Genomic DNA, 26,184 nt, shown 5'->3' with positions numbered 1-26,184 from the left:
AATATAAATGATTTTCATAAATAAAACCTCGCCATGATCCGTATGATAACCAAAATAATGTAGCATTCCCAAAATATTACATTTTTTGCTCCGAGGCCCAAATTAACACAAGTACTGAATATTCAAGAGTTAGGGGCTACAATATTCCATAGTCAAAAGATCTACAATTAAAGTTACAAATACATCTTCAAAAGAGATTTACAAAGATGCCTAAGTAACTCCTCAATCGTTAGCTTTCAAAATAATTCCACCTTCAAGTATTTCAACCATGCACGCTATTGCCATGTGTTAGTACCTGAAAATGATAATAGGCTTTAGCTACACTAGCTGTAACGCCCCCAATTTCGGGTACGTTAAATAGACAATTTTATTGCAACTTCAAAATAGAGTCTGGCTCTTTATTACATCACAATCTTCGTAAGAGTACTTTCATTACACAAGGGAAGAGAAACTAAGGTTTCTAACTACTGCTCCGCATGTTCTTCCATCTTAGCCAGTTCTTCGGCTCCAAAAGCCTCCAAGGTGTACAGCTCACCCTGTTCATTTACAAAGTCTGACACATTATACCAGCGTCGCCACTGATATAATATGTCAGGGTCACCAAAGGTAACACCATGAGCTACAAAAGCTCAATAGAATAACTCATACCCACTGACCCTTAACTTACAAGTAGTAGATCATAATACTAACGATTTCCACATAATACATGCATATTTAACAAAACAGTTCACAATAACACATCCACATTCGCTAATCAACTATCGTTTGTGTCCATGATTTTTTGAGTTTCTCCTACGCGACTCGTCATGGACCGTGTCACCATTTTTCATTTTCCAAATCATCATTTCCAAAATCGTTTTTACACACCCAACCTCGGTTCCGCCACTCCGGGTTCCTGAGTATCCATACAATGGTTCTGCCGCTCCGGGTTTCTATTGGCACACAAAATTTGCATTGGCTCCTCTCCACGGATAACCAAGTCATACCTCGGTTCCGCTGCTCCGGGTTCCCATGAGAACGCACAAAACCTCACAATGGTTCCGCTGCTCCGGGTTCCCATTGGCACACAAAATCATTGAATTGGCATTGGCTCCTCTCCACGGATAACCAATCCACAATTCAAAACCCTCAGTTCCGCCGCTCCGGGTTCCCATTGGGTTTTCGAAAAACACGCCCACACAATGGCTACTACGTCCGGCCATTATGTAGTTTCAAAAATATTTTATCCAAGTCAAAACATACATTTTCGTTAACCACACCCTAGGTGTCATGTTTCTATTTTCTCAATTTTCCGTGTCTCGTTTTCATGCATTGACTCCGCGGTTGAACTTTTCACATACGTAATCATAAATCATTCATTGTAATCTTGAAACTAAACTAGCAAGATCATCCAACTCTATATTAATCATCATGCTAAACCACAACTTAAAGCATAACGCCACATGTACGGACGTCTTTGGAGTGAAGATCACTTATGCTTTATAACAAGGCAAGTAATACAAACAATTCATAATACATGTTCATATCCATCTTAAAGATCAAAATACGAATACTTTCATACATTTCGATATACAACAACATACATATTTCTATTGATACTTTGGGGAAGTAGATAGGGATATTCTACATTTCTACTTATACTTAGGAGTAGTAGATAGGGAGAATCCACCGTTCTTCTTGACGGTAGGTCGGTTTTGAGAATTGGTCGTCGGTTTTGCGAATCGGCGGTGTAATGACTCCGATGTGCTTCGAAAGGAAGAGAGTTGGGTTTTCTCTTCCTAGAAACAACTTTGCTAACTAAACTAGGCTACTTTAAAGATCTAGGGGTGGTTTTGGAGATGGTTTGGAGGTATTTCTCAAGAACTTCAAAGAAAGAACAAAAAACTTGGACTTTTGAACGAGGAATATTTAGAATTTCTAGAGAGAAGTTGGAGCATATGGAGAAGGTGTGAGTTTAAGCTTGGAATGGCCTTCTATTTATAGACCAAGGCTTCCCTCTCTCTCTTTCTCAACCGAACTCTCTCTCTCTCTACATCTCACTTTTCTTTCACTTGTCAAGCTTGATTGAAAGCTTGATGGGTTAGGTTATGGCTTGCTTGTACAACTCCTACCTAGTTCTAGGTATGCAAAGCTAGATTTTGGTACTTTGAATAGGATTATGGAAGGATTGGTGGAGGGTTGTACAAAGATTTTATGATTAAAGAATATCAAAGAACAATGGAAGATAGATTTTGTTTGAAAGAAGTAAACAACCCTAGATTGAAAGGGTGTAAGAAGATCATAGAAGATCAAGGCAAAGTACAACCAAATCTCCCTCTCTTCCTCTCTCCTCCTCTCTCTCTCCTTTATCTCTCTCGGCCTCTCTCTCCCTCTCTCCTCTCGGCTCGCTCTCTCTCTCTCCTCCTCTTTCTCCTCTCGGCTCGCTCTCTCTCTCTCCTCCTCTCTCTCCTCTCGGCCCTCCCCCCCCCTCTCTCTCTCTCTCTCTCTCTCTCTCTCTCTCTCTTAATACTGGTACATATATGTATATATACTTCTTGTACTAATGAATACATTTATATAAAAATGTACTTAAGGTACTATGTGATCTAATAAAATATCAAGTCAAAATTTTCTATTAAACAATTCAAATAAACACATGTGTACTAGTAGGCTTATATATATGTGTGTGTGTGTGTGTACAAGTCCAAATATGTATATTATAGTACCATGAGATCTAGGTAGATTTTCAAGTATCTAATAAAAATTACAAAATCAAATTCCCCATTAAAATAGTCAAACAGTCACATGTCCCATTAAAATACTAGATTTTTGTACTTAGGATATCTTAGGATAATAATTTATAAAGTACATACACACATATATATAAGTATATCAACACATGGAAAATCTAGAAAATGATTTGTTTAATAACCCTTGTACTTATTAGAAAGATTAACTCTATTATCCAAGGGGTAATAATTTTCCTAGCAGTTATTGACCAATGGATAAAAGAGTGAGGTACTATATACATTAGAATAATACTATATGTCCTTTAGGCATGTGTATATATACCTATATATAACTATATCCTTATACTTTAACAAATCTATCAAAAGATCTTGGATGAAAGATCTATTGTCCAATGGATAAAAGTTTTCCTAACTTTTATCGTCCAATGGATAAAGGTTAAAGGTCCAAAGGGTTCCACTAAGGTTTAGAGGGCTCATAAGGTTCAAGAAGGTTTAAAAGGCTCATTTAAGGTTAGGAGAACATAACTAAGTAAATTGATAGTTAGGTTCTTGTAACTAAATGGTTAAAATCTAACTATACTTGCCAAGTAGAATCTCTAGCCAAGAAATATAATTTTAAAGACTAAAATCTAATTATGACGGATTTTTAGAAATTAAAAAGGGATTTCAAACGCAATCCAAGTAATTAAAAATTTAAATTTTTAACGAAATTTTTATTTACCAAAAATCAGGGTTGTTACACTAGCCCAGTAGGAAATTCTACGTTAACATTATATGCAAGAGAGATGCAAGGATGATCACAAGGCAAGAACGGGATGGAGACCCAACAATAGGCAATAACCAAGGTTCAACAATCCAATATACTCGATACGAAATCTAGTAAACACCTCAATCTTCATTCATCTCAACTTCTCGTGTGTCCAATGTCACTTCGCATTATGTGTCATGAGCCGAAACTCCTGTCGGGCTAATTATGGGACCTTGATACCCCCTGCCAAGCGCCCACCTAGAAGGTTAGGCCTTGAGTGTCCAATATGAGCATTAGCTCCTACCGGGCTAATTATGGGACCCCGATATCCCCCACCAGGCACCCACCCGTCGATGGACCTCAAATGTTCTCGTTGTGTCGATAAGTGTCCAAGAATCTTGTACTCACATAATGTGTCATTTCAATTCAATTCAATCGAAGTTCATGTATTAATTGACGTCTAAATTTATCGAACAAGAGCAAGGGATACAAAAGGACACACAATGAACTCAACGGATATGATTAACAATGTTATGGAGTGATTTGGTGATGTTTAGAACAAGTTAGAAGTGATCGATGGTCAAAATAACGAAGTTTGGAACAAAACAGCAAAAACTGATTTTAGGGCACATTGTATCGATATTAGAAATCCTAGTATCGATACAGATTGGCTTTGCAGCACATCAGAGAAACGGGTATCGATACTACTACTCAAAGTAGTATCGATACAAACAGCTGTTCGAGCGATTTTCTGCAGACTTCTGGAATTTCAACGTCAACAACAATTACAACAACCAAGGACATGATTCAAGACAAGGAAAACACTTCTATCACATATATTGAGAGGTAGAATCCCTACCTCGAGGCCGAAGAACGAAACCCATAAGAATTTCGAGCCCTAACTTCTGAAAATCAAAATCGAGAGCGATACGACTCCACTGAGCTCCAACTGGCGAAACACGGACCACAATACACGTAGAGGGTGAAGGATTGAAGATTGTTTTGGATGGATTTTGAGTTATTTTGGTGAAATTTGGAGAGAGAGCAAGAGAGAGGGAGAGAGTCGAGAGATAGAGAGAGAGCCGGTGTAATACCCCTAGTCTTTAATTATGTTTTAAGTTAATTATGTGATGTGTTTTAGGCTTAATATGTGAAAATTGGGCTTAATTTGCTAGCTAAATGAAATTGGAGCATAAATTGGCATATGGCACACACACACACAATAATTTTTCCTAGCCTAGCAAGACAAAACAAGGCCTCTACGTTTTTTCCCCTTGTTCTTATCAAATCAGAGAGAGAGAGAGAGAGAGAGAGAGAGAGTGAGAGAGAGAAAGAACCGGTAGAAAAGAAGAAAGAAGAGAAAGAAAAAGGAAAAATTGGAGATTTCTTCTTAGACTTAGATTGAAGCCTAATTTGGTACGTACATGCCTAAAAGAGTAAGATTTCTTGTTCTTGATGTTCAATTTTTGCTAGAAGTGCTGAATCTAAGTGGGTTTAGGGTAGAGATTGAAGTTTGTGTTGGAAACCCATGAACCTCCTTTAAATTCCTAGAAATTGACATGTTTGAAGTTGTGTAATTCATGAATTTGGTATAATTGAGGTAGCCCATGAGTATGTTCAAGTTTACTTATGTTTTGTGAAGCTTTTGTATGATTTTTGTGAATTTTAGGGCTTTACTTCAGAAATTCGTCTAGGTTGTGGGTAGGCAATTTAGAGCTTCAACAGAATCGAATCTGCCACGTTCTTGAGGGATTTTTCTCACCAACTTCCCGACCTTGATATTTTTTGATATTTTTACTGTAAATGCCTTTATGTGTCTTCTTTATTGTGTAAAATTTTCAGAACCTAACTCAAAATGTGGAAGGAGTTAAAAATCATTAACCGACCTGCTGTTCTGGTATCTGCAGTGCTGACAGCATCGTCGCACTTTATAGAAACGGCCATAATTTTGAGCTCGGGCGATGAAATTGCAATCCGATTTCTGATTTTGAACCTAGACTCGTAGACCTAAAAAAATGCATGAAGATCATGCCTTAGTTATTCTTGTACAAAGTCAATTTTTGCGTTAAAGTTTATGGAACTGCAGTTTCTGAGATTATTTTCTTGGGCTAGCTATCTAACTTCACATGTCTACCTTAGGACCTTAAAAATAGACTTGTTTAGCATCATCTAATCATATTTTTATTGCCTAATTGTTTTAGGAAGCTCGGGTGGTTCGTTGAGCCGAGGTGAGTGATTTAATACCTAAACACATGGTTTGAACTTGTTTTCCCTATCGAGCTTAATTGAACATGTTTTATAACTTATGTACTCCATGGATAACAATGAAAGGTGGACCTATTTGTGAAATATTTGCGAATCTATTTAATGGCATTCCCAACGTCCGGTCTTGCTAGGGGACGGCTTAATGGCTAGCAAGGGTGTTTGAGGTTGGTGTGTGTTTTGGGATATTGCATAGACGTCTGGCTTATCCACTACCGGGGACGCCCGGTAGCTTTTGAATTTTGAATAGCAGAATGTGCATTATATTTGGCTTACGGTTTCGAGCTCTTTGTTTTGAAATATTATCGAATTATTTTGCATTATCCATGGAAGGCATGTGAGTTAAGTATTAATCATTCACACGAGCTTTGGCTTATGGATTTTCTTTTCCACCTTTCAGGAAGCAACGCATAGTGTGGTGGCGTGTTTACTTTTGGGACGTGTTGTATTTTTTTTGTTGGAAACTTGTAGAAATGAAGTTTTGCTTGTAGACACTTAGCTTTGTATATGGCTTGCTAGCTTTTGGGTTTGTAAGTAAGCACAACTCTGAGAGGTTTAACTTTTGGTTTGTAAAACCTAAGTAATACTTTGGTTCGTTATCAATAAAAGTCGTCTTTTGCTTCCGCTGTTATGTTTAGCCCCTTTTGATTATCGCTTGCTTAGATGATATTTGATTCGTGATTTGGCCTTAGTGAGAAATCACTGGCATTTGTCATGATTAAGACCTCATGGGGCGGGTCAGGGTCGTGACAGCCGGTGAGGGAGATGAGAGGGAAAATGATTCCATGCTCTCTCACCCTCCTATATATACTCTTATATATAATAATTACACATGCACCCCTCAATTAACCATCTTATCACATTAATTTCAAATCACATAAACACACTTATTTCATATTTCTTTCTCGATAATCAAACATTTATAAAACATGAACTTTAATAAATAAATATGGGTCTCTACAATTAAATTTAGCCACCTCCATATAAATAATCAAATTTTGGATTTTAGATAACCAAAACTTGCAACATTTTACCAGTAATCAAATTTAGTAGACTCCACATATTTTCAATCAAATACACTCATTATTACACAAAAACGTTTTCTCTCTCTCTCTCTCTCAACAATGTTTTAAAAAAAATATTTTACTTAAAAACTGTTTTTGTCCACAAAAATTATTATTTTTAACTATTTTTCAAAAACTCTTTTTATACAAAAAAATATTCTTTTTTTGAAAAACTATTTTGTTTTTAAACATTTTCTTATGTAATACTCCCTCCGTCCCACTTTGTTCCGCCTGTTTCCTTTTTTGGACGTTCTAAAAAATTGTCTATATCTCACAATCTATAATATTTTATATATTCAATATGGAATTTATTTGATAGATCTCAATTTTTTTTATTAAACAAAGTTTTCAAAATCATAAAAAACATTATAGATTGTGAGATATAGACAATTTTTTGGGGTGTTCCAAAAAGGAAACAAACGGAACAAAATGGGACGGAGGGAGTAACTATTTGATCAAAAATTGTACTGTAGTTACAAAAACTATTTTTTTTTAAAAAATTCAAAAAACTATTTACTTTTTCTAATAAATAGTTTTTATTAGTTCCAAAACTATTTTTGGAAAATTATTTTCTCTGTCCACAGTTTTTAGTTTTTTTGTAATTTGAAAAGGTAATGTGGTAAGTTTTGGTTATTTAATTTTGGTTATGAGAATGTGGACCTGTACATCGCTAACCTGGACTGGAGGAGCGTGTTGTGCAGCCCTATGCTGCACATGGCAAGTCGTCGCTGCTCCGGTCTCGCTCCGATGATCGGAATCGTTCACTTCGTAGAGCTGGTCGTGTAGAACTAGTGTATCAAAAATTAGCTCGATTGGATATTATTAAGTGACTCATCCGAACATTATTATCATGAAATGAATGGATTCGAAACACTAGATAAAATCCACTATTTTTTTGGTACACTTAATAATTTCAAGATAATAATGTTCGAATGAGACACTTAATGATATCTGATCGAGCCGATTTTTGGTACACCTATTCTACACGACGAACTCTATGAAGTGAACAATTTTGATTATCGGAGCGAGACTGGAGCGATAGCGATTTGCCGTGCACAAGACGCTCCTCCAGTCCCGTTAACCTTAGCAATCTCTTAAGTGGATACTCCCTTTGTCCCGATTTATTTGTCTAATCTCGGATTTCCAACTTATTAAGGAAATTAAATTTGATCCATTGATTTGAAAATTTACGCAATCTGATCCGTTGGTTTTGAAATTGGACAGTCAATTTGAGACTTGTATAAGTCAAAAAAAGAACAAACAAATCGGAACGGAAAGAGTAATTAAAAACTAATGTGATAACTTTTGATTATTCATTTTTTATTATGCCATTTTGGATAACCTTAGCTTGTGGATTAGACATAGAGGTTAGATTTATACGGAATTAGAAAACTGTCATGTTTAATTATATATAGATGCATGTGATTTATAAAAAGGTTTTAGTCGTATCTTAGCCATAGAACTAGAAACAGAGGTTGAATTATATGGAATTCAAATACCGTCCTATTTATTATACAAATACATATTTGAAGATTTTAAAACAAATTCAATCAAATTATTTGTCAAAATTAAACAAAAACTCAATCAATCTCTTTCTCAACAAACATCACTAGCAAAATGCACCTGGGACACCGCTACAGTCACACACCATTTCCCGCCCGCAACATTTTGACAAAAAAATATCACATGTGCTAAAACTACTAAACAGAGATTAAAATGTAGAAGTTTGACTTCGGACTAACCAAACCAAATTGAGCCTTATGTCCCAATCACTTGGGGTCGGCTACATGAATTATTTTCCTTCATTAAGCTCTGTTAAGGGCTACTTATTCACACAAATCTATTATACTCATATCTTTGCGCACCACAACATCTAATTTCAATTTAGGTCTATCCCTCCTCGTAGCATTACTACCCAAAGTTATCTTATCCGTTCTCTTAACTACTGCATCTTTTGGTCTACGGTAGACATGCCTAAACCACTTTAGTCTATTTTCCCTCAACTTCTCCTCTATAAATGCTACACCTACCATCTCACGAACCGTTTTATTTCTAATCTTGTCTCGTCTAGTCTTACCACACATCCACCTAGAGCTGGCTCATATATTTTGGAGGCCCGAAGCGAGTTTCCTATATTGAGCCCTTTACGTATTCATGAATTTCTTAAGAAAATGAAAAAAATACGAAAATAACAAAAAAAATCAAACTAAAAGGATACAATTATGACAATATCAATGTAAAAAGATATATACGATTGCAAAAGTTTTTGAAGAAAATAAGATACAATTGTGTTTTTATTTGGAAATATTCTAATATTAATATGCAAATTACATTACAGTGGGGCCTCAATTTTGGACCAAAATTTGGGGGTCGGAAGCGGTCGCTTCTCTCGCCTCCCCTATGAGCCGACCCTGCATCCACGTCAACATTCTCATTTCTACTACATTCATCTTGCTCACCTATTGTTTCTTAATAGGCCAACATTTTGTCTCGTAAAGCAGTGCTGGTCTGATAGCAGTTCCATAGAATTTTCCTTTCAATTTTGTGAGTACCCTCTAGTCAAATAGTACACTAGTCGCGCTCCTCCACTTGAGCCACCCCACTTAGATCCTATGGGTCACATCATCAACGATCTCTCAATCTCTACTAATAATTGAGCCTAAGTACATAAAATGATTAATCTTTGATATCTCCTGGTCTTGGATCATCACTCTTTCTTCATGCGCACTGCTGGTAAATAATTATGACTCGATTCTAGAGTACTCAAGCTAGTGATGATAAAATTCCTAGAATAATGAAAAGAATATGAAAATATTAAATAAAAAAGCGAATATTTTTAGAATGATTCTAGAGAGTTTATCTCGTCGTATGTTCGAATCGATCCTAACCAACCACTGAATAGGTGGAAGGTTTTATAGAGGTAAGTTATAGTATGATTTAGGAGATATCGTAATGACTACAAAAATTGTGTGTTTGTATGTGTATACATATATGAGCAATAACAAGTGTTGACTAAGAATTTCAACTAACTTAGAAGCATTGTTTATTAGTTTAAGAGTACAGTCCTGTTATATATGAAGAGTCATATGGTATCGGAAAAAAAATTCAGGGTCAACCCCGTTGTTGTCTAGACTAAATTTATAGTATCTCTTCACATAATCAAATTTAAAGAAATATAAAAACAAAAAGAACGGTAACAAACAAACCTATATTAAGAATGAGTGGAGTGTAGCCCAATGGTAGACACCATCAATGACGACTCCAAAAAGTTACGAGCATGGGTCAAAAAGCTTAAATATCAATGTCTTTTTTTTACCTCTTAGTAACAACATTGCACTCCCCCAAGTGTTTTATAGATGTTTTCTTGACAACTTCGTATGTCCAGGTTAGTTTTGGCATAGATCGACTAATCTTTGGGGACCAATAACCTGTATATAGGTATGTGTTTCTATCAAACATTTTTAGTTTTTACAACGTTAACCTTAATAGCCCTAATTTTGTGCAACTCAAATCCTATAATCCTCAAACAAAATTGAAAATCAATACTTGCAAGAGATACAACTTATGGAATCTTAAAACTAATACAACTCGAAGGAAATGCTTTAACTAAAAAAGTTGGTAAATATCATCTACCGTTTATGGGATCCACACCGAGTTCCACTTTAACGATCACAATTATTCATTTTGTAGAATTTGATTTTTTAGACTGTGGTGTTCGGATTTGATCTGTAGGGTGGGGCTCGGCTCTTGGTTCCCTCTTGGTAGCTCTACTCGTGCTTTGCTCGTCCTCCTCCGCATGATCTGCAACAAGTCACTAAGGCTGGTGGCAGCCTAATGACCCTCTAGCGATCAAGTTAGATACAAGGCGAGGGAGGTAGGTTTGAAATGGGGAGAAAATATCGCACCTTTTTAGATTTAGTTCCCTTTCCTTATACAGGCCTCTCTTGCCTTGCTCACCCAGTAAGTGCGTGGATGGTACGCTCAGGTAACCGCCTAGGGTGACGTCACATAAGATGCACCGGATAAGGCAATTACGGAGCACATAATTCCCACTTTGGTTTTGGATTCTACTATTATTGTTGTTTGTTGTTTTGATATTTATTTGGCAAATTGTATGGTATAAGTGCATATCTGATACTTTGTGATGTGATACATTGGTGAAGGTTTATATTGACATTTACAAGCTAGAGTTATAACGGAAACGTGATAAAAAGAAATATGGTTAATGGATAAAAAGCGATTTTGAAACGGTAAGTGTATGTGTGTGTGTCTTTGGTTTCAACTTATAGTGGTGTCGTATGTTCTTGTGTTACTCAAAATGTCATTGCTCGAATCACGATTTTCTGAACACATGTCATCTCATTTATATATAAGCGTTACTCAAACATTTATTTTCAGGTATCAATCAAGGTCAATTGCATGAAGTGTCTGATGTGCATTGCCGATCATCTTTTGAAAGCTTATCATTGAAGTATTTTTTTTTATCATCTTGTGCAATCATGTTTTGGAAGATGAAAATGTAACTTTATTTATATGTCTTTGACTTTAGAAGAATGTGAAGATACTTATTTCTTTTCTCTCTTTTGCTACATATGAAATATGCTATTGTGACCCTTTGAATGTACTTTTTTAAAGGACGATAGTTTATGAAAAGACTTAGCACGTCATTAATGGGTATTTATGTATAGAGATATTGATGTTTTTTATTTATTTATGACAAGTTATTATTATTTTTGTTTAAAATCGAGGGCATGACACATGAGTATGCAAAGGCCATGATGGACACGTGGCAATTACTTAGAGCATTTTGGGTGGGTATTAATCCTTATTAATTCCAAGCAATGGTCAAGCAATTTCAACAAGGTTCGGATTGTGTGAGATCTCAGCAGGACCAAATTATCAGTAGCATTTTTGGGTGACAAGGGATTGAGGTTCCTAGTTTGTAGGATGTTGTGACCGTAGGAAGACCAAGTCAAGTTACTTACACATGGCAACAATCAAGAGATTTGCGAGGAAGATCAACACCCCGCCAGTAGTTTTATAGTTTTGTACGTAACTTATTGGTCACTAGTACTTGCCCGTGCCTACGGCATTACGCACCCCGGTTGAAATTGCCTGTGCCTACGGCACTTGCTAGCTAGTGGCTTCATTAGTGTGTAGTATGTGATCCTCTTCTTAGTGGCACAAAAGAGAATTACTCGTGCCTACGGCACTCCCCCAACTAATCTTTTAACCTAGCTACAAAGAACTATCATTTTGCTTATGTAATCCAAGTAAATACCACGTAAAAAGTTTAAACCAAGCAGCAGCAGCACATCCAATGCAGCAACAAACATAAGCATATTTCCAATAGAGAGATGAGATTCCATCATATATGGGTAGAGACACTATCATATCACATAGAAGCAAATTAGCAGTACAAATACACTCAATATAGAGTAGAAATGTACACCATTGATTAGCATCAAAGATCTTCATAGCACCCTGATAGACTCATATGTAATGAGGACTCAAGAAAGGGGGGAAAAAAGAAGACAAAAAGCCAGAAACCTCACTCTCTCAGTTTTCTTTTCTTCTGATCTTCCTACTCGATCTATCTCTCTCTCTCTCTCTCTCTCTCTCTCTCTCTCTCTCTCTCAGTTTTCCCTAATAAATTAGTTGCAACCATCAATCAATCAATCATATTAGGAAAATGCATTAGCCAGTAAATTCTTTCATTCACTACGCAACACAAAAAAAAACTACTGCTCTTGAGTTCTCACCTTCAGTTCTGTTATCTCCTGCTCCCGTTTTGCAAATGTTATAATGAATGCAGCTTCCTTCTTCTTCTTTTTCTAGCTGGTAGACAAATTGAAAAAGTATGATGTCTTGCATAACTACTGCCAATTTCTATTGCAGAAACAGGAAAGTAAAAAAAGAACAAACACCTCAAAAGAACAAACACCTTGAAGCAAATACAGATACAATATCACAAAGGATATTTGCATGGAAACATTAAGAATTAGGCTTTACAACTTCATAATACAAAGTTTCGTCCTAAAACAAAGAAAGAGTATCATTTTACCAACCAATGCTCCAAGATAAATTGTACCTGAAGATAAATTGCCTAGAAATGGATCTAGAGAATCAATTCTCCAAAATCCAAAACTGAGGAAATCGGTTTAGCTTTCTATTAGTAAATGAGAAAAAAAAGCCCAAAAATACTACCTGAAGTTGCAAGGATTTTTCCATTCTTCATCAGTTGAACCAAAAGAATAAAGGGAGTCGGTCTACTGCGCTTTCTCCGTCTACGAAGAAAACATCCAACATCAAACTATGGCAAGCCGGCGATGCTCCAAGAGCCTGAGTGAAGATAATACCACAAAAAAGGGAAACAAAATATAAAGTCATGTTATTGCAGTAGCCAAAACTTGTAGTGATACAAATAAGAAAACAAAGAAAGGGTATCAATGACGCACTCAAATTGTTCTAAATGAAGGTACAACATGAAGGGGAAAAAACAAAATGAAGGTGCAGTAGAAACCAAGTCTTCCATTAGAGCTCCTTATACAATCCTTGAGTAAAGAGTGTGTGGAATGACCCAAATTCAGTTCCTGCAAAGTTTTCCGAGTTAACAGCCTGAAAAGTGATAATCAAGAATACTAAGCAGTTCCATATCAGATAGCAGTATGAGGAAACATGAACTAACTACAATAAATTGGACATTAGTCCACAAAATTTTTCTAATACAATTTAACAATTTAACCCGCTTTGAACCTCATAGCCTACCTAATGTACGCGTGTTTAGCCCGCTTATGGAGGGGAGTGTGGCTACACGTGTGTTGAAGGTATAAATAATAAAGTTAAAAAAAAAAGGTCATAAAGGGGCAACGTGTGTTGAAGAAATGAAGAACAGTGATCAATTGAAAATGAAAAATGACGAGTTAAAGTTTATTTTACAGTCTTCACCAAATCACCATCCAACATTGATTTCTTTCCCTTGGCTACTCAGATGGCCTTCCCTTTCCCTTTAGAAAGTTCCATTGCTCCTAGAACACAAAACGACAGTTAGAATAAAAAAGTTTTCACTGGAACATAAAGCCTAGAAAATTGGGAAAAACAATTTGGACTTTTTTTCTTGAAAGATGAGTTTACTCCCCAATATTGCAAATCACATTACCCTTGCTAGATTGAGCCAAAAGCGGAGAAGGTTGAAGGGTTCTTAATTCAGAGAAATTTCACGGTCTTCTTCACATCCACTATCTAAGCCTAGCTGTAATAACAAAAAAATCTGGTCGTACCAAAGTCTTGAATGAGTACGAAATAATTAATAGACAGAAAAAAAGCACATTACTCGTATACATAATGAGACCAAATACCGTAATGACAGCAAAAAATAAGTACGAACCTTCTTACGATGACATGAGTGACCTTGATGTCTTTTGAGTGGAACCCAATTCTGTGTCCTGTCAAAATATAGAAAAGAACAATCTCCATGGGCACATATGAAAAACATGGAGTTTAAAGTATTTGGTGACCAAAAGAGACCCAATCTTACATTTTTTGTTACAGCAATCAACAAAGACCACTTATGGAGGAGAGTGTGGTTACACGTGTGTTAAAGATATAAATAATAAAGTTAAAAAAAAAGGTCATAAAGGGACAACAACATGTGTCGAAGGAATGAAGAACAGAGATCAATAGAAAATGAAAAATGAAGAGTTAAGGTTTATCTTACAGTTTTCTCCAAATCACCATCCAGCATAGTTTCTTTCCCTTGGCTACACAGATGGCCTTCCCTTTCCCTTTAGAAAGTTCCATTGCTCCTGAAAAAACAAACTCATAGAGATGGAAACCTGAAAACTTTTGATTGTGAATTACATTTTTAAAGTGAATATGCTCCATACAGGTTTGGCTCAATACATGCAAACAATGTAGTGAAGAAATTAGCAACTCAGGAGTAAGTGAATATACGCCGTTCAAAAAGGGAAAAAAAAAAAACTGCTGAAGCCCTTTCAACGGATAGTAAGAAAACCCATAAAAATCCCTCTCAAAAGCAAGTTCAAGCTACAAAATCCCTGGCACTCTTCTTCTAAATTATTTTTGAGAGTTCAAGGAAATATGCTAATTTCCGTATGTGATGAATGCTATCATCAGGGAAAACATGGAAACTATAATAAGAACCAGCGATGCCGTGTAGCGGTAACAGTGATGCTCATAAGCTTCCGCTGGCCATGAAGAATACAACGGAGCATAGCATGGCTATGGTGTTGGTTATGACAAATGCTTTAAAAGTTGCTACTCTTGCTAGGATTGCCATACCTTGGCCGTTCTCGACCTTGGTTGCCACCTGGAATTGTGAAGGTGGCTGTGAAAGTGATCGTGGCTATAAGTGCAGCCACTGTCACGATAGTTTGGAATAGATTTAGGGAATAGTCAAGGCCCTTATCTTAAGTCTCTACAAAGTCAATCACATGTTGGGCAACAGAAGAGAGCCACGTGCATTTTAACAAACACATGGTGGACAACAGAATACCTCTTAAAAAACATACTTGTTTCTACCATACGAAATTAAGCCAATCCAGAAAATTACTCCACTGACTGGAGGAGAAAACGTAGCAGAAGTAAGATGCGAGTGCGTACATGTGGATGATTTCGACAGAAAACTCAAACTTAAGCCAATCCAAGAAATTACTCCACTGACAGGAGGGGAAAACGTAGTAGAAGTAAGATGCAAGTGAGTACATGTGGACGATTTCGAGGGAGCGGGCCTGGCCGAAGTGGAAGAGAGCAGCGGCGGTGACAGGGAAGGAGAGAATCGCGGTGGCTTTCGGATTTTGAATTCGTTGTGTCTCAGAGAGGGATGAGAGAGAAAGCTGCGTATGGGGTTTTGGAATTGAAAGACCGGTGGCATTTGCGCAATTTCTACAAAGAATGTTGGTACTACCATTACATGTGCAAGACCTTCTCAAACGTTGGATTAAATGGAGGCGGGGGGCTGCTGCCCCAAGGGGGCAGCAGCGTGCTGCTGTCCTGGCTTTTCGGGCCCGCTCCGGTCTCGCTCCGATGATCTGAAACGTTCACTTTGTAAAGCTCGTCGAGTAGAATAACTATGCAAAAAATCAGCTTAATTGGATATCATTAAGTGCCTGATCGGAGCCCATATAACTCTCGGTCCATGGGTTACAATGGATTTGATTCAGTGTTTCGGATTCATTCTTTTTAAAATAAAAAGATTCCGATCAGGCATTTAATGATATCCAATTAAGCTGATTTTTTGCATAGTTATTCTACTCGACGAGCTCTACAAAATGAACATTTCAAATCATCAGAGCGAGACCGGAGCGGGCCCGAAAAGCCGGGACAGCAGCACGCTGCTGCCCCCTTGGGGCAGCAGCCCCCCCGCCTCCGGATTAAATGAAGGCAAATGCTAAACAGTGCACGGTGGCACCCGTTTAATGTAGGTCTCGGGTAGCCTTTTCTGTTGGTGTCAGTACAAAATTTCTATTCCACTAACGGTGGTTTGCTTTTCAAATCAAATTACAAAATTGCCCTTGAATTCTTCCCTTAATTTTTCTCTGTCCCAATTTACTTTTTGAGCGATATAAACGCATCGATCTCTCCTCTCTACGAACTCTCCACCGAGTCAACTCTCATTTTTTTAACCGAGTCAACCCTCTTGATCTTCTTCTATTTCCGGAAGGTTTGGATTGAAAAGTTAGTAGTAATTTTTTTGTCTTTATTTTAATTTTTTTGCATTTGTTTATTTTGCGTCAAACTTTTGCGACTTATGAATTCGTCTCGACGAGAGAAATAGGAAAAGTAAAAAATTCAATCGAAACTCATAATTTTTTGTTATTTTTGTTTTTATTCAAAAATGTATGAGTTTCATTCGAAATTTTTTATTTTTTCGATTCTTCTCGTCAAAACGAATCAATAAGTCACAAAACTAAAAAATGTGAATTTTTTTGAATAAAGACAAAAGTAAGTTATCATTTGACTTTTAAAGCCAAATCCACCCGAAATCATCCCGTTCGCCTCTAATACACTTGCCAACATCTCTCTAAAATCTTCTGTCTAAATCGTTGATGCTCTATATAACACACACTAACCCTATTATATGTTCGCTTAAAAGCAAATAAAAATAAATGGATCCCCCACAATTCAATCTGAAGTGCTTCAGAAGAACCATTCGAACTCAAAGGAAGATGTTTCAACAAAGCTATGCAGAGTACAAAAAAAAATCTCTGAAATTCGGGCCATTTTGCATCTAATTTCGTTTCATATTTTTGAAAACAGAGATGAAATTTCTAGTCTATTTGTAATTCATGTTTTCTGTTGGATATTCTACCTCAGACCAAACCGAATAAATCTGAATAATTCTTAACATGACATCCAATAAATGAGTTGATTTGTATGAGCTTTTCGGTGACTACTGTTTGCCTACCCATATATTCAAAAACCAGAGCCTCATCCTTGCCCCCAACCTGCTAGAAAAATCTATCCTTATGACCACGAAATTGGCCATTTCGTGTACACTGGTTCTAATTTTCGATCACCGTGGTTATAATGACCAAAATTTGAAGGCGACAGGTAAGAGGCGAGAGGTGAGAGAATGGAAGGGGAAGAGAGGTTTCTTTCAAATTGGGGAAAGAGAAAGGTTAAAATTGTCATTTTGAATAAGAAAGAAAGGTGTCAGTAAAAAATAATGTATGTGTGGAAAGAAAGCACCACACTCAGCACGTGAGACATTACCGATACCAGAAATAATAATTTTTTATTACTTTTATCCGGTGCATACTAGCAACCGTTAGCAGGACCCTTAAATGAATCTTGGATCAACTTGTGTTTTGTGTGGTCCCTACACCCTTATATTTTATTAGGTAGATCCCTATACTCTTATGTTTTATTAGGTAGATTTTCTTTCCATCAAAAGGGCTCATAATTCCTATATTAGTGACTACCAAGTTGTTTTCTTTTCCTTTTTCACGTACTTTTGTCACACGACAATACAAGTGACTTTAGTTTGTTTCTTGTATAATTATTATTGTTATTCATTGAATTATTAAATCTTTCACGAGTAAGGCAACCTTGATCCAACTTTCACAGCCTTTCCCAAAGGTTTGTGAAACAGTCGTCTCAACAAAAGTCAGAGCATGCAGGGTTGATTCACGCTTCCCTGTCCGTTTAGACCACAACACGGTCTTGACACGTCCTTTCACTACATTCACTCAGTGTTCCCTGTTGCAAGGGTATGTAACATTTTGATCATCGTAACAATAACATTAACCAACCAATATCGTACAACCATTGCCCATGGAAATGCTCAAAAAACTGATTTCTTATCCTAATAACAAAAAACAAGAAATCAAATACTAAATTCTAGACAAACATGGCAATGCATGTATACTCACAATTGACTTATTACAAGTAGAGTTCAAGTGAAATATTCCACGTAATTAAGCAATCAACACAGTTTCACATTGGACCAAACAAGTAAACAAACAAAATGAAGTTTCAAATAAGTTAGTCATTACTCATTAGTAAAGTGTTCCCTTTGTTTTATAGCACCCCAGGTTATTGACCTCCATAGCAGAAACTCACCATTAAGTAAACCAATTACACCTACCTGCTTACATGTATAGGACCAATAATACTAGAACTACTACGGACATGTATGGCTCAAGCTATCTAGCTGAGCTCTTCATTGTTTGGTTATAATATACTAGCATGAAACAATAGGACTTCTTGTCACTCAATCTAGTTTCTAGCTCCTAAGACGACTTTTAGAAGTCCGATGATCGGAACTATGGTCGTCGACGTAGGTCCTCAAGGAAGGAGAATGGGTGATACTATAGGGAGCAACTGCAACTGTAGTGGTCTGATTTCCACTTATGTGCTTCTGTTGCATTCTTCTCCTGGCTATGCAACCTCTGATCCAAGGGGTAACATCCTCACTAATTTTGATCACGATGAAGAAAATGATCCTGTAGATGACTATCATGCAGAAGATTACACTCAGATCAATCCACTTTGATCTGTTTACATCAATCTGGAACACATTCTCCAGTATGTATTCGCCCGGGATTTTTATAATACTTGGAGGTTCGTTGTCAAAAAACAACCCCTTGAGGTCATTCTGGTATTGCCCCTGCTCGAGTCATACAGATGATGATTTAATTAGAGGACATGTCATTCAGCAAACACACACAAAAAAAAAAAATTAATGAAAGTCAAAAGATTCATGTATAGTTTAGTAATGGATGTACCTGTAAAGCCCAGAAGTGGAAACTGATGTACGACATTGGGTAACGCCACACAGGCTTTGGTATGTCATTTGGAAGTCTGAAGTACCCAGAGACTAACATGAATATTCCCTGAAGTTTGGACAATAACATGAAGACATCTATAAGTCCCATTGTCAATAAATTAGCATACTCGGACCATACAAATTATGATTGTGGTTAAGATGTTCGTGAGAATGGTGTTGCATGCGATCCAAGTATCTCCCCCTTCCATCCCCACCCCTTTTTGCACCATTAATACGTAAAAATGAAAGACTTAGAAAACTATTACCGTGTGGAATTACTAATATTGTACAGAGAATTGATATTGTGTCTAAACTAGAAATAGGAACATGTTCAGGCATACGCTCCAAAGTACCAGTAAAAGGAGTTTGCCAAATATGTTAGACATGAACTGACCACTCTCTGATGATATAATGATACTACTGTACGAAAATTAGCAAAGTATAAACAATTAATTACATTATGTCATTGCAGTTTCGTGCACGTAGTACAACTAGACAAACCTGTATTCCAGCACCTATTATGATACCCATGAGGAAGTTGGGGACGATGCTAGCGATGGCCATCATCAAGCTTTCAACAACAGTTACACTTGCATAAAGGCACAATACAAAGAAGAGATAGTGTTCAAAGCCCGGGTGGAGACGGACCATGAAGTAGCAAATAGTTCCGGAGATGAACGTGATCATGATAAGAAATGGCATTGCAGATATCGTGTTACTTATCACAAACGCAGTAACACCATAGTGGCCATTCAATCTCTCTCTTTGAAATACCTACAAAATTTAATTCTCTTCAAATGCTGAAACATACTAATCAATTGTTGAACAACTTCTAAAAAGCAGTTTTAGCTGCACAAAACAACATTAACTCACCTTCATGTCTTCTACAAAGGAAGGGAACCCACCAATAGACATGAAAGTGACAAAACCAAAGACGAAGGAAGCACAAGCACCTCTAGCCTGTCTCATTGAACATGACAATTGAAATTTATCATGTATCCCAATTGTAGATCTTCCCATACTAGGACTACATTAGAAATTAAGGTTCTACAAGGAATATAATGCTCATAACTGGTACATAAGAATACATACCAAGATAGAAGTATAGCTTGTCCCCACATCCAAATAGATGGTTCCGATGCAGATAGTGACCACAACGTAGATTACAAGCCTCAGCCAGTAATACCCGAAGTCCCTTGACATGTTGATGAACGAACGCTTTGTTAAAGTAAAGGCTTGCATCAAGAAACTAGCTTGACTGCCTCCTGAATCAAGCACAGTTCCCTTCTGCAACAAATTAAGGGGATGTTAAATTATTTAACCTCTACATACAGTACCCGATCAATCCATAATACAGATAGAACTGCATTCTAGTTAACAAGATATGTAGCAAATAAATGCAATACACAAAACTTATATCATAAGGCACTACTGGAGAATGCTTACGACTTTAGATATCTCATTGACTTTCTCCTTTGCTGAGTAACAGTACTGAGAAGTACGATAAAAGTCAGTAAGAGTTCGAATTGCTTCAGCCGTTGTTATCTTCTCCAGAGGATCATCACTCAACTCAAACTAACACAGTACCAATACAAATTAACAGTTAGAAACAGCTACAAAGGAAGAAAGGATTTCTACCGGTAAACAACACACAATTTTAGATTTACTCAACAGAAAAAAAAAAAACGCAATTTCATGCAAAAGTTTCTTTATTGAGAAGCAAAATCAAAAGAATCCACTACCAGCACCAGCAACAACATCAACGACATCATCATTTAGCATGTATGAAGGATAATATCAACTGTTGAATGGTTGAATCAGTTACTTGTTTTTTCTTTTTGTTTCTAGAATTGCAAATAGTTTAAATCCAAAACGGATTAGCAACTTTTTACCACATGGCAGATACTAGGCAAATTAAGCCGTTACTGATGTCAGCACACTACCATTAATGAACGAGAAATGCTAGGTGCAAAGAAAATAGGCAAAGAAAATACCCTTAAAGTGTACATGAATGGCTCAGATTCACTGCACAGTGAATTTGAGCCGTTCATGTACACTTTAAGGGTATTTTCTTTGCCAATTTTCTTTGTCCCTAGCACTCCTCTTAATGAACACACTACCAAATACTAGATGATTAGTTGTATCCTTAGATGATTAGTTGTATCCTTCGAATAGAAGCAAAACCGTATCCATAAAACAGGGCATGTTGAAATTACTCCCCCCGTTTATTAGTGTACAAGTTGTTTTCCTGTGAGGGTATTTTTGTCATTGTTCTTTATACGCATTCACACACATACAGAAAGATATACGGTATATCAATAATGAGTTGCTAGGGTTAATGAAACCCATAACATTTTTCTCCTTGTCTCTAACACGTCATTATCTTGTTATATTTTTCCCTATATTTTCATGTCCCTTGATATCCTTTTCAAATTCAGGATGCAGATACTGTCTTAAGGAGTGTTCACAAGTTAATTACTTGTGAATTAGGACCAATACTGTATCATTAACATTTACTTTAATAGTCGTTTTGTCCATTTCCCGAGTTCCTCTACAATTTCAATGACAGAAACAATACCACCACCAACAGGAGTAAGTGGGGAAAAGATTCAAAATGCAATAGGAATTTGGAGAAAGAGAAAAGGATGAAGAAGAAGTATTTGACATGTACCCGCAGTTTCATAGATCCTTTCAGTGTAACCTTAACTTTGTCGAAGTCAGAATTGATGCACCTAAGAAAATGATCAGATGGGTTCCTCAAAGGAGGGCAGGGAAAGCCAGCTTGTGCAAAGAACTGCATATAAGCAAAGAGTTATAAGTAGCAGTCAAGTATTCTGTGAACAAAGTAGTGCAAAAGATAGTAAATAGTGAGGCAAAATGGAACAGTGAGGCCTAACAATCGTCAACAGCAACTCCGTAAGTGCCTAACTGTTCAAGGGCTGCTGGCACTTTATACGAATATTCTTTTGTATAGCATTATTTATGAAAGAGAGTAGTCTTGCCTCGTAAGCTTCAGAAGCCTGACCAAAGTAAACAGTCTTGCCACCAGAGAGCAAGTAGAGGCGATCAAAAAGCTCAAAAACATCACTGCTTGGCTGATGGATGGAAGCTATGACAGTCCTCCCGTCTCTAGAGAGACCACGCAAGGTCTGAGTTACAAAGAATGCTGACGCACTGCATTATGCATGCCACCAGAGCCAAGATTAAAAACCAACCAGATTCATAACTTAGGAATTAATAAATTTAAACAACAGTATACTAATGCAGGGGAAGAGAGAGGAGAGCGGAGGTTTTATAGGAGTATAAATTGTAGTATTAGACAATTTAGACTAGTAGTAGCAGTAGTATTATACTAGTAGTAGAGTAGTGAGCGATTATTGCAGTACCTATCAAGTCCGGAAGTAGGCTCATCTAGGAAGAGGAGTCTGGGCCGCATGAGGATTTCAAGGGCGATGCTGACCCTCCTCTTTTCTCCACCGCTGATGCCACGCAAATGCCAATTCCCAATGACAGTATCAGCACAATCCTGAAGACCCATTTCCATTATGGTACTCTCAACCAATGCCCGCTTGTCTGACCTCGAAAGTTTGTCGGGGAGACGTAGTTGAGCCGAATACCATATTGTTTCCCGAACAGTTAGGGTACCGATCAAGTTGTCATCTTGTGTCACGTATGCCTGAGTTTGGTTGATCAGTTCATTTCAGTTTCAGTTTCAACACAAGGAGCCAATAATTCATATTCCATCCTTGGCCTAATTAAACCAAATTAAGTTTATTAAGCCTGGTGACGGCAGGGCCAAAGGAGATCGATGTGGGCCACATAAATCAGCTATATACACCTTTTACCAGTTTTCACCTTCTTGTTTTTCTTTCGCATTGGTCTTTAATGGCTGCGGTCGTGTTTAATGTAAAAGAACAGAGTTCTGAGATTTTCTATTGGGTACTTGGTAGTGAAGTTTGGGTGCTTTGTTTTGAACATTCAGACAAGAAGGCTTATATAGTTGTTATACATACAGTATCCACAGAGGAACTTTGAGTCTGCTCTGCATAGATCAAAGGCAAACATGGCAAATTAGTTAGTGTTTAATTATTGGAGCAAGAAACCCGCACCAGTCATCTCAGGTTTTTCCCAATATCCAGGCTTTTAAGTTATCTCTACTGTATATTTTTAGGAGCCATTTAATAGTTCTCTCTTCTTCTTCTTTTTTTTTTTTTTTTGTAGAAACAAGTTTCATTTCTGTCCTTATTTGTGCTAATTTAGAAAAGCCATTTCACATAAAAGTGTTCAAGAAACCAACAAACGAAAAGAAACTTTGAAATGCCGCATAATAAGTACACAAATAAAATGATGTCTACAAAAGAATTCAAAACTTCCTTCAATCCTTCCTATTGTTTTTCTTGCTTCAATTCCATTCCATGAATAAGACCTGAACGCCAGACCCCGGGGCAATCCGTTGGAAATGACGACAGGGGTAAAGAGTAATTTGCTCCATGGCTATTGGAAAAAATTGTGGGCAATGTAAAATACTCCTTATAAGTAGTAGTAGTAGTACTAAAATGAATCATCTCATCTACTGTAGTAAGCAGAACAATAGGAAGAGGTAGGTAGGTAGGTGGTTAGTTAGTTAGTAAGGTACTCACAACAGTGCCGAAGGAGAGCTTGGTTTTACGGCCATTGAGGAGAATAGTACCGGAGAGGAAGGCATTGGCAGCGAGGCGACTGGAGAGAGCATCAAGAAGCGTAGATTTACCGGAGCCAGAGGGACCCATGAGTGCTGTGAAAGAACCAGGCTCTGCATAACCAGTTAGATCTTGCAAAACATTTTGTGTTTCTCCATTGCTTAGTGTCACCATCACCGTTAGATCCTTCCATGTAAGCCTAGCAGATACATCTCCTATCGTCAATCCACCATGACTATAACTATTATTGATAGTGTCCTTCCACAAGGTTTCACTCAGAGGACTCAGACCACCTACAACCACCCCTGCTCCTCCTCCTTCTCTTCCTCCTTCTCTTGCTGCTGCTGATTCGTCTATATCCATCACCACCTGATTATTTCCTCCCGAGCTCGAGTTCGAGTGCCTCGTCATCATTATCGTTTGCTCTTTCATTTTTCCTTAGCCGCTTTCCTCACTACTAATCGATCCGTTAATCTTTCTTCACTAAAACACTACAATCATAAAAAAAAAAAAAAAAACAACAACAACAACAACAACAAAAGGGTGTCAACGATGAGCAGATAGAAGATCGATGTAATGTACATCAGTAACCATGCATAAAGAAAGTAAACAGGTGTATTTTAATTGTAGGCTTCTAGTGTCTTATATGTATTGATAGGTACAATAAATTAGTAACAAAAAAAAAAAATTTAAAACCAGAAAATAAAAATGGTCACCACGAATGGGATCAAACCAAGTGATCAGAGCAGAAAACTAGCACTGCTGATAATTGAATTAAAGTACTGGACTGGACCATTAGAGTAAAGAATTGTACTCCAATTAACATACATACATAAATATACCTGATCTCAAGTAGTTAGAGCACAAGAGGAGAGAAATCAGCTGAGAAGATCAATCTATAGTTTAAGGATTGCTGTTGGTTGAGAGCTGAGGATTACTGATGAATAAAGAAACAAGCTAGCTACAACTGTGTATATATGGTGAGGATCGAGTAGTACCACTAGGTAGAAATGGTATTTGTATGAGAGAGAGAGAGAGAGAGAGAGAGAGAGAGAGAGAGAGAGAGGAATGACGGATGTCGTGAATTTGACTGGGGGCAGGTAGGTTTCACGTAGAGAAAAGATAGGAAACTGGCATCTCATGCAGAAAGAGCCGAGCCTAGCTCCTCTTCCTGATCCTGTCCTGTTAGGAGGAGGGTTGTTTGTTTGGCTTAGTTTTGGCGTGATTACTTAATTTTGGAGGGACATAATATATCAAACGACAACAACAACAACTGCCTAGAGTTTTGGACTTTCTCAACGTCCAGCTAGCTTTTCTTTCTTGATTTCTAGCTTCTCCAACGCCTAGCTAGCTATATCTGTTTCCTTTGCCTTTCATCTTTGAATCTCTGAACTTAGTAACGTACTGTCGTTGCTTAAAGATCCAAGATAGAAGAAGAAGAAGAAGAAGTTGATTTTATTTCACCATATTTTTCCGATCTGACGTTATTTTCTTCTTCTTCTTCTGTGGTACGTGCTCCTCATTAATGGGATTGGGTAGATGTTGGGTAGGAGGGCATTTAATGCAAACCGGCCCCTCCCACAATAAATAATAGCCATAACTTGCTTTCGGCTCCAGCTCATTCTACTACTTATTAATTACTACTACTACTACTCCTACTGTTGGTCTCCACACCTACTTTACTTCAATTGTTATGGCCGATATTAATTAATTGGACCCATTGGTGTTGTGATCACTACTATACATGTAAATTTAACAATGCTTATTTAATTTAATTAGTGAAAGTATCACTACTTTACCTTAGTTAGATTTTTAATAATAAGTAGATGTGTTAAATGGTATGGCGAGTTGGGCTGGATTTGGGCGGGTCATGGATTTAGAATACAAGGAAAATTTACCGGCAGGTGGAGGAGACTAGCCGTTTATTTCTACCTGATGGTCCCCAAATCACCACTCTCATGACACAAGCAAAATTATTCACCAAGACATGGTGTGAGAAGTTGAATTGACAATTATACCCTCCCTTATGCTTCTTCCGTCCCATTTTCATTGTCTCTTATTCATTTTTTTTCTTTTGCGTCTATTGTCTGTATCTTTCAATGTGGATTTCGAAAAATATACAATATAGATCTTATTTAATAGATTTTAATTTGTTCTATAGTACAAAGTTGTCGAAATCATAAAAAAATATTACCGATTAAAAAATATAGACAATAAACACAAAAGAGAAAAGGAATAATGTACAATAAAAATGAAAAATGGGACGGAGGGATATATCAGTAAAAAGTCCCAACTCTCATTTCCCTCCCAAATCTCTATCATCTCCTCCTCTCACCTCCTCTCATCTCCTCTCTCTCTCTCGCTCTCTTGAAATGCCTCCTACTCTCAATCAGGTTTTCGGATGTTAAATATT

General features: G+C 37.1%; 1 protein-coding gene and 1 long non-coding RNA gene across 5 annotated transcripts; both read right to left on the bottom strand.

Moving 5' to 3' along the window:
* Positions 1 to 12,425: 12,425 nt before the first annotated feature.
* LOC131335989 (uncharacterized) lies at positions 12,426 to 15,717 on the bottom strand. Its single transcript, XR_009202706.1, has 8 exons — positions 15,528 to 15,717; positions 14,521 to 14,638; positions 14,191 to 14,248; positions 13,743 to 14,073; positions 13,262 to 13,396; positions 13,011 to 13,145; positions 12,566 to 12,692; positions 12,426 to 12,449 (listed from the first exon to the last, which is right to left on the bottom strand). It is a non-coding gene; the product is annotated as an uncharacterized LOC131335989 (long non-coding RNA).
* Positions 15,718 to 18,292: 2,575 nt separating this feature from the next.
* On the bottom strand, positions 18,293 to 25,186 carry LOC131335986 (ABC transporter G family member 11). Of its 4 annotated transcripts, none has more exons than XM_058371582.1 (11): positions 25,063 to 25,186; positions 23,733 to 24,249; positions 22,479 to 22,768; positions 22,095 to 22,266; positions 21,764 to 21,886; positions 20,539 to 20,667; positions 20,185 to 20,379; positions 19,966 to 20,052; positions 19,594 to 19,866; positions 19,052 to 19,159; positions 18,293 to 18,933 (listed from the first exon to the last, which is right to left on the bottom strand). In XM_058371582.1, exons 2-11 carry the CDS (start codon positions 24,201 to 24,203, stop codon positions 18,550 to 18,552), a joined length of 2,232 nt encoding a protein of 743 aa, XP_058227565.1. In that variant the 5' UTR covers positions 24,204 to 24,249; positions 25,063 to 25,186; the 3' UTR covers positions 18,293 to 18,549. The 4 variants fall into 4 exon arrangements, with proteins under 4 accessions (XP_058227565.1, XP_058227562.1, XP_058227563.1 ...); XM_058371579.1 differs by having other exon boundaries at positions 23,733 to 24,262; positions 24,614 to 25,180; XM_058371580.1 differs by having other exon boundaries at positions 24,614 to 25,180.
* Positions 25,187 to 26,184: the final 998 nt, after the last annotated feature.

The sequence above is a fragment of the Rhododendron vialii genome, chromosome 8a (assembly GCF_030253575.1).
Source record: "Rhododendron vialii isolate Sample 1 chromosome 8a, ASM3025357v1".
In the NCBI taxonomy this organism is placed as follows: Eukaryota; Viridiplantae; Streptophyta; class Magnoliopsida; order Ericales; family Ericaceae; genus Rhododendron; species Rhododendron vialii.
Note: the sequence above shows the minus strand (reverse complement) of the source record. Positions and strands in the feature narration are given on the sequence as shown.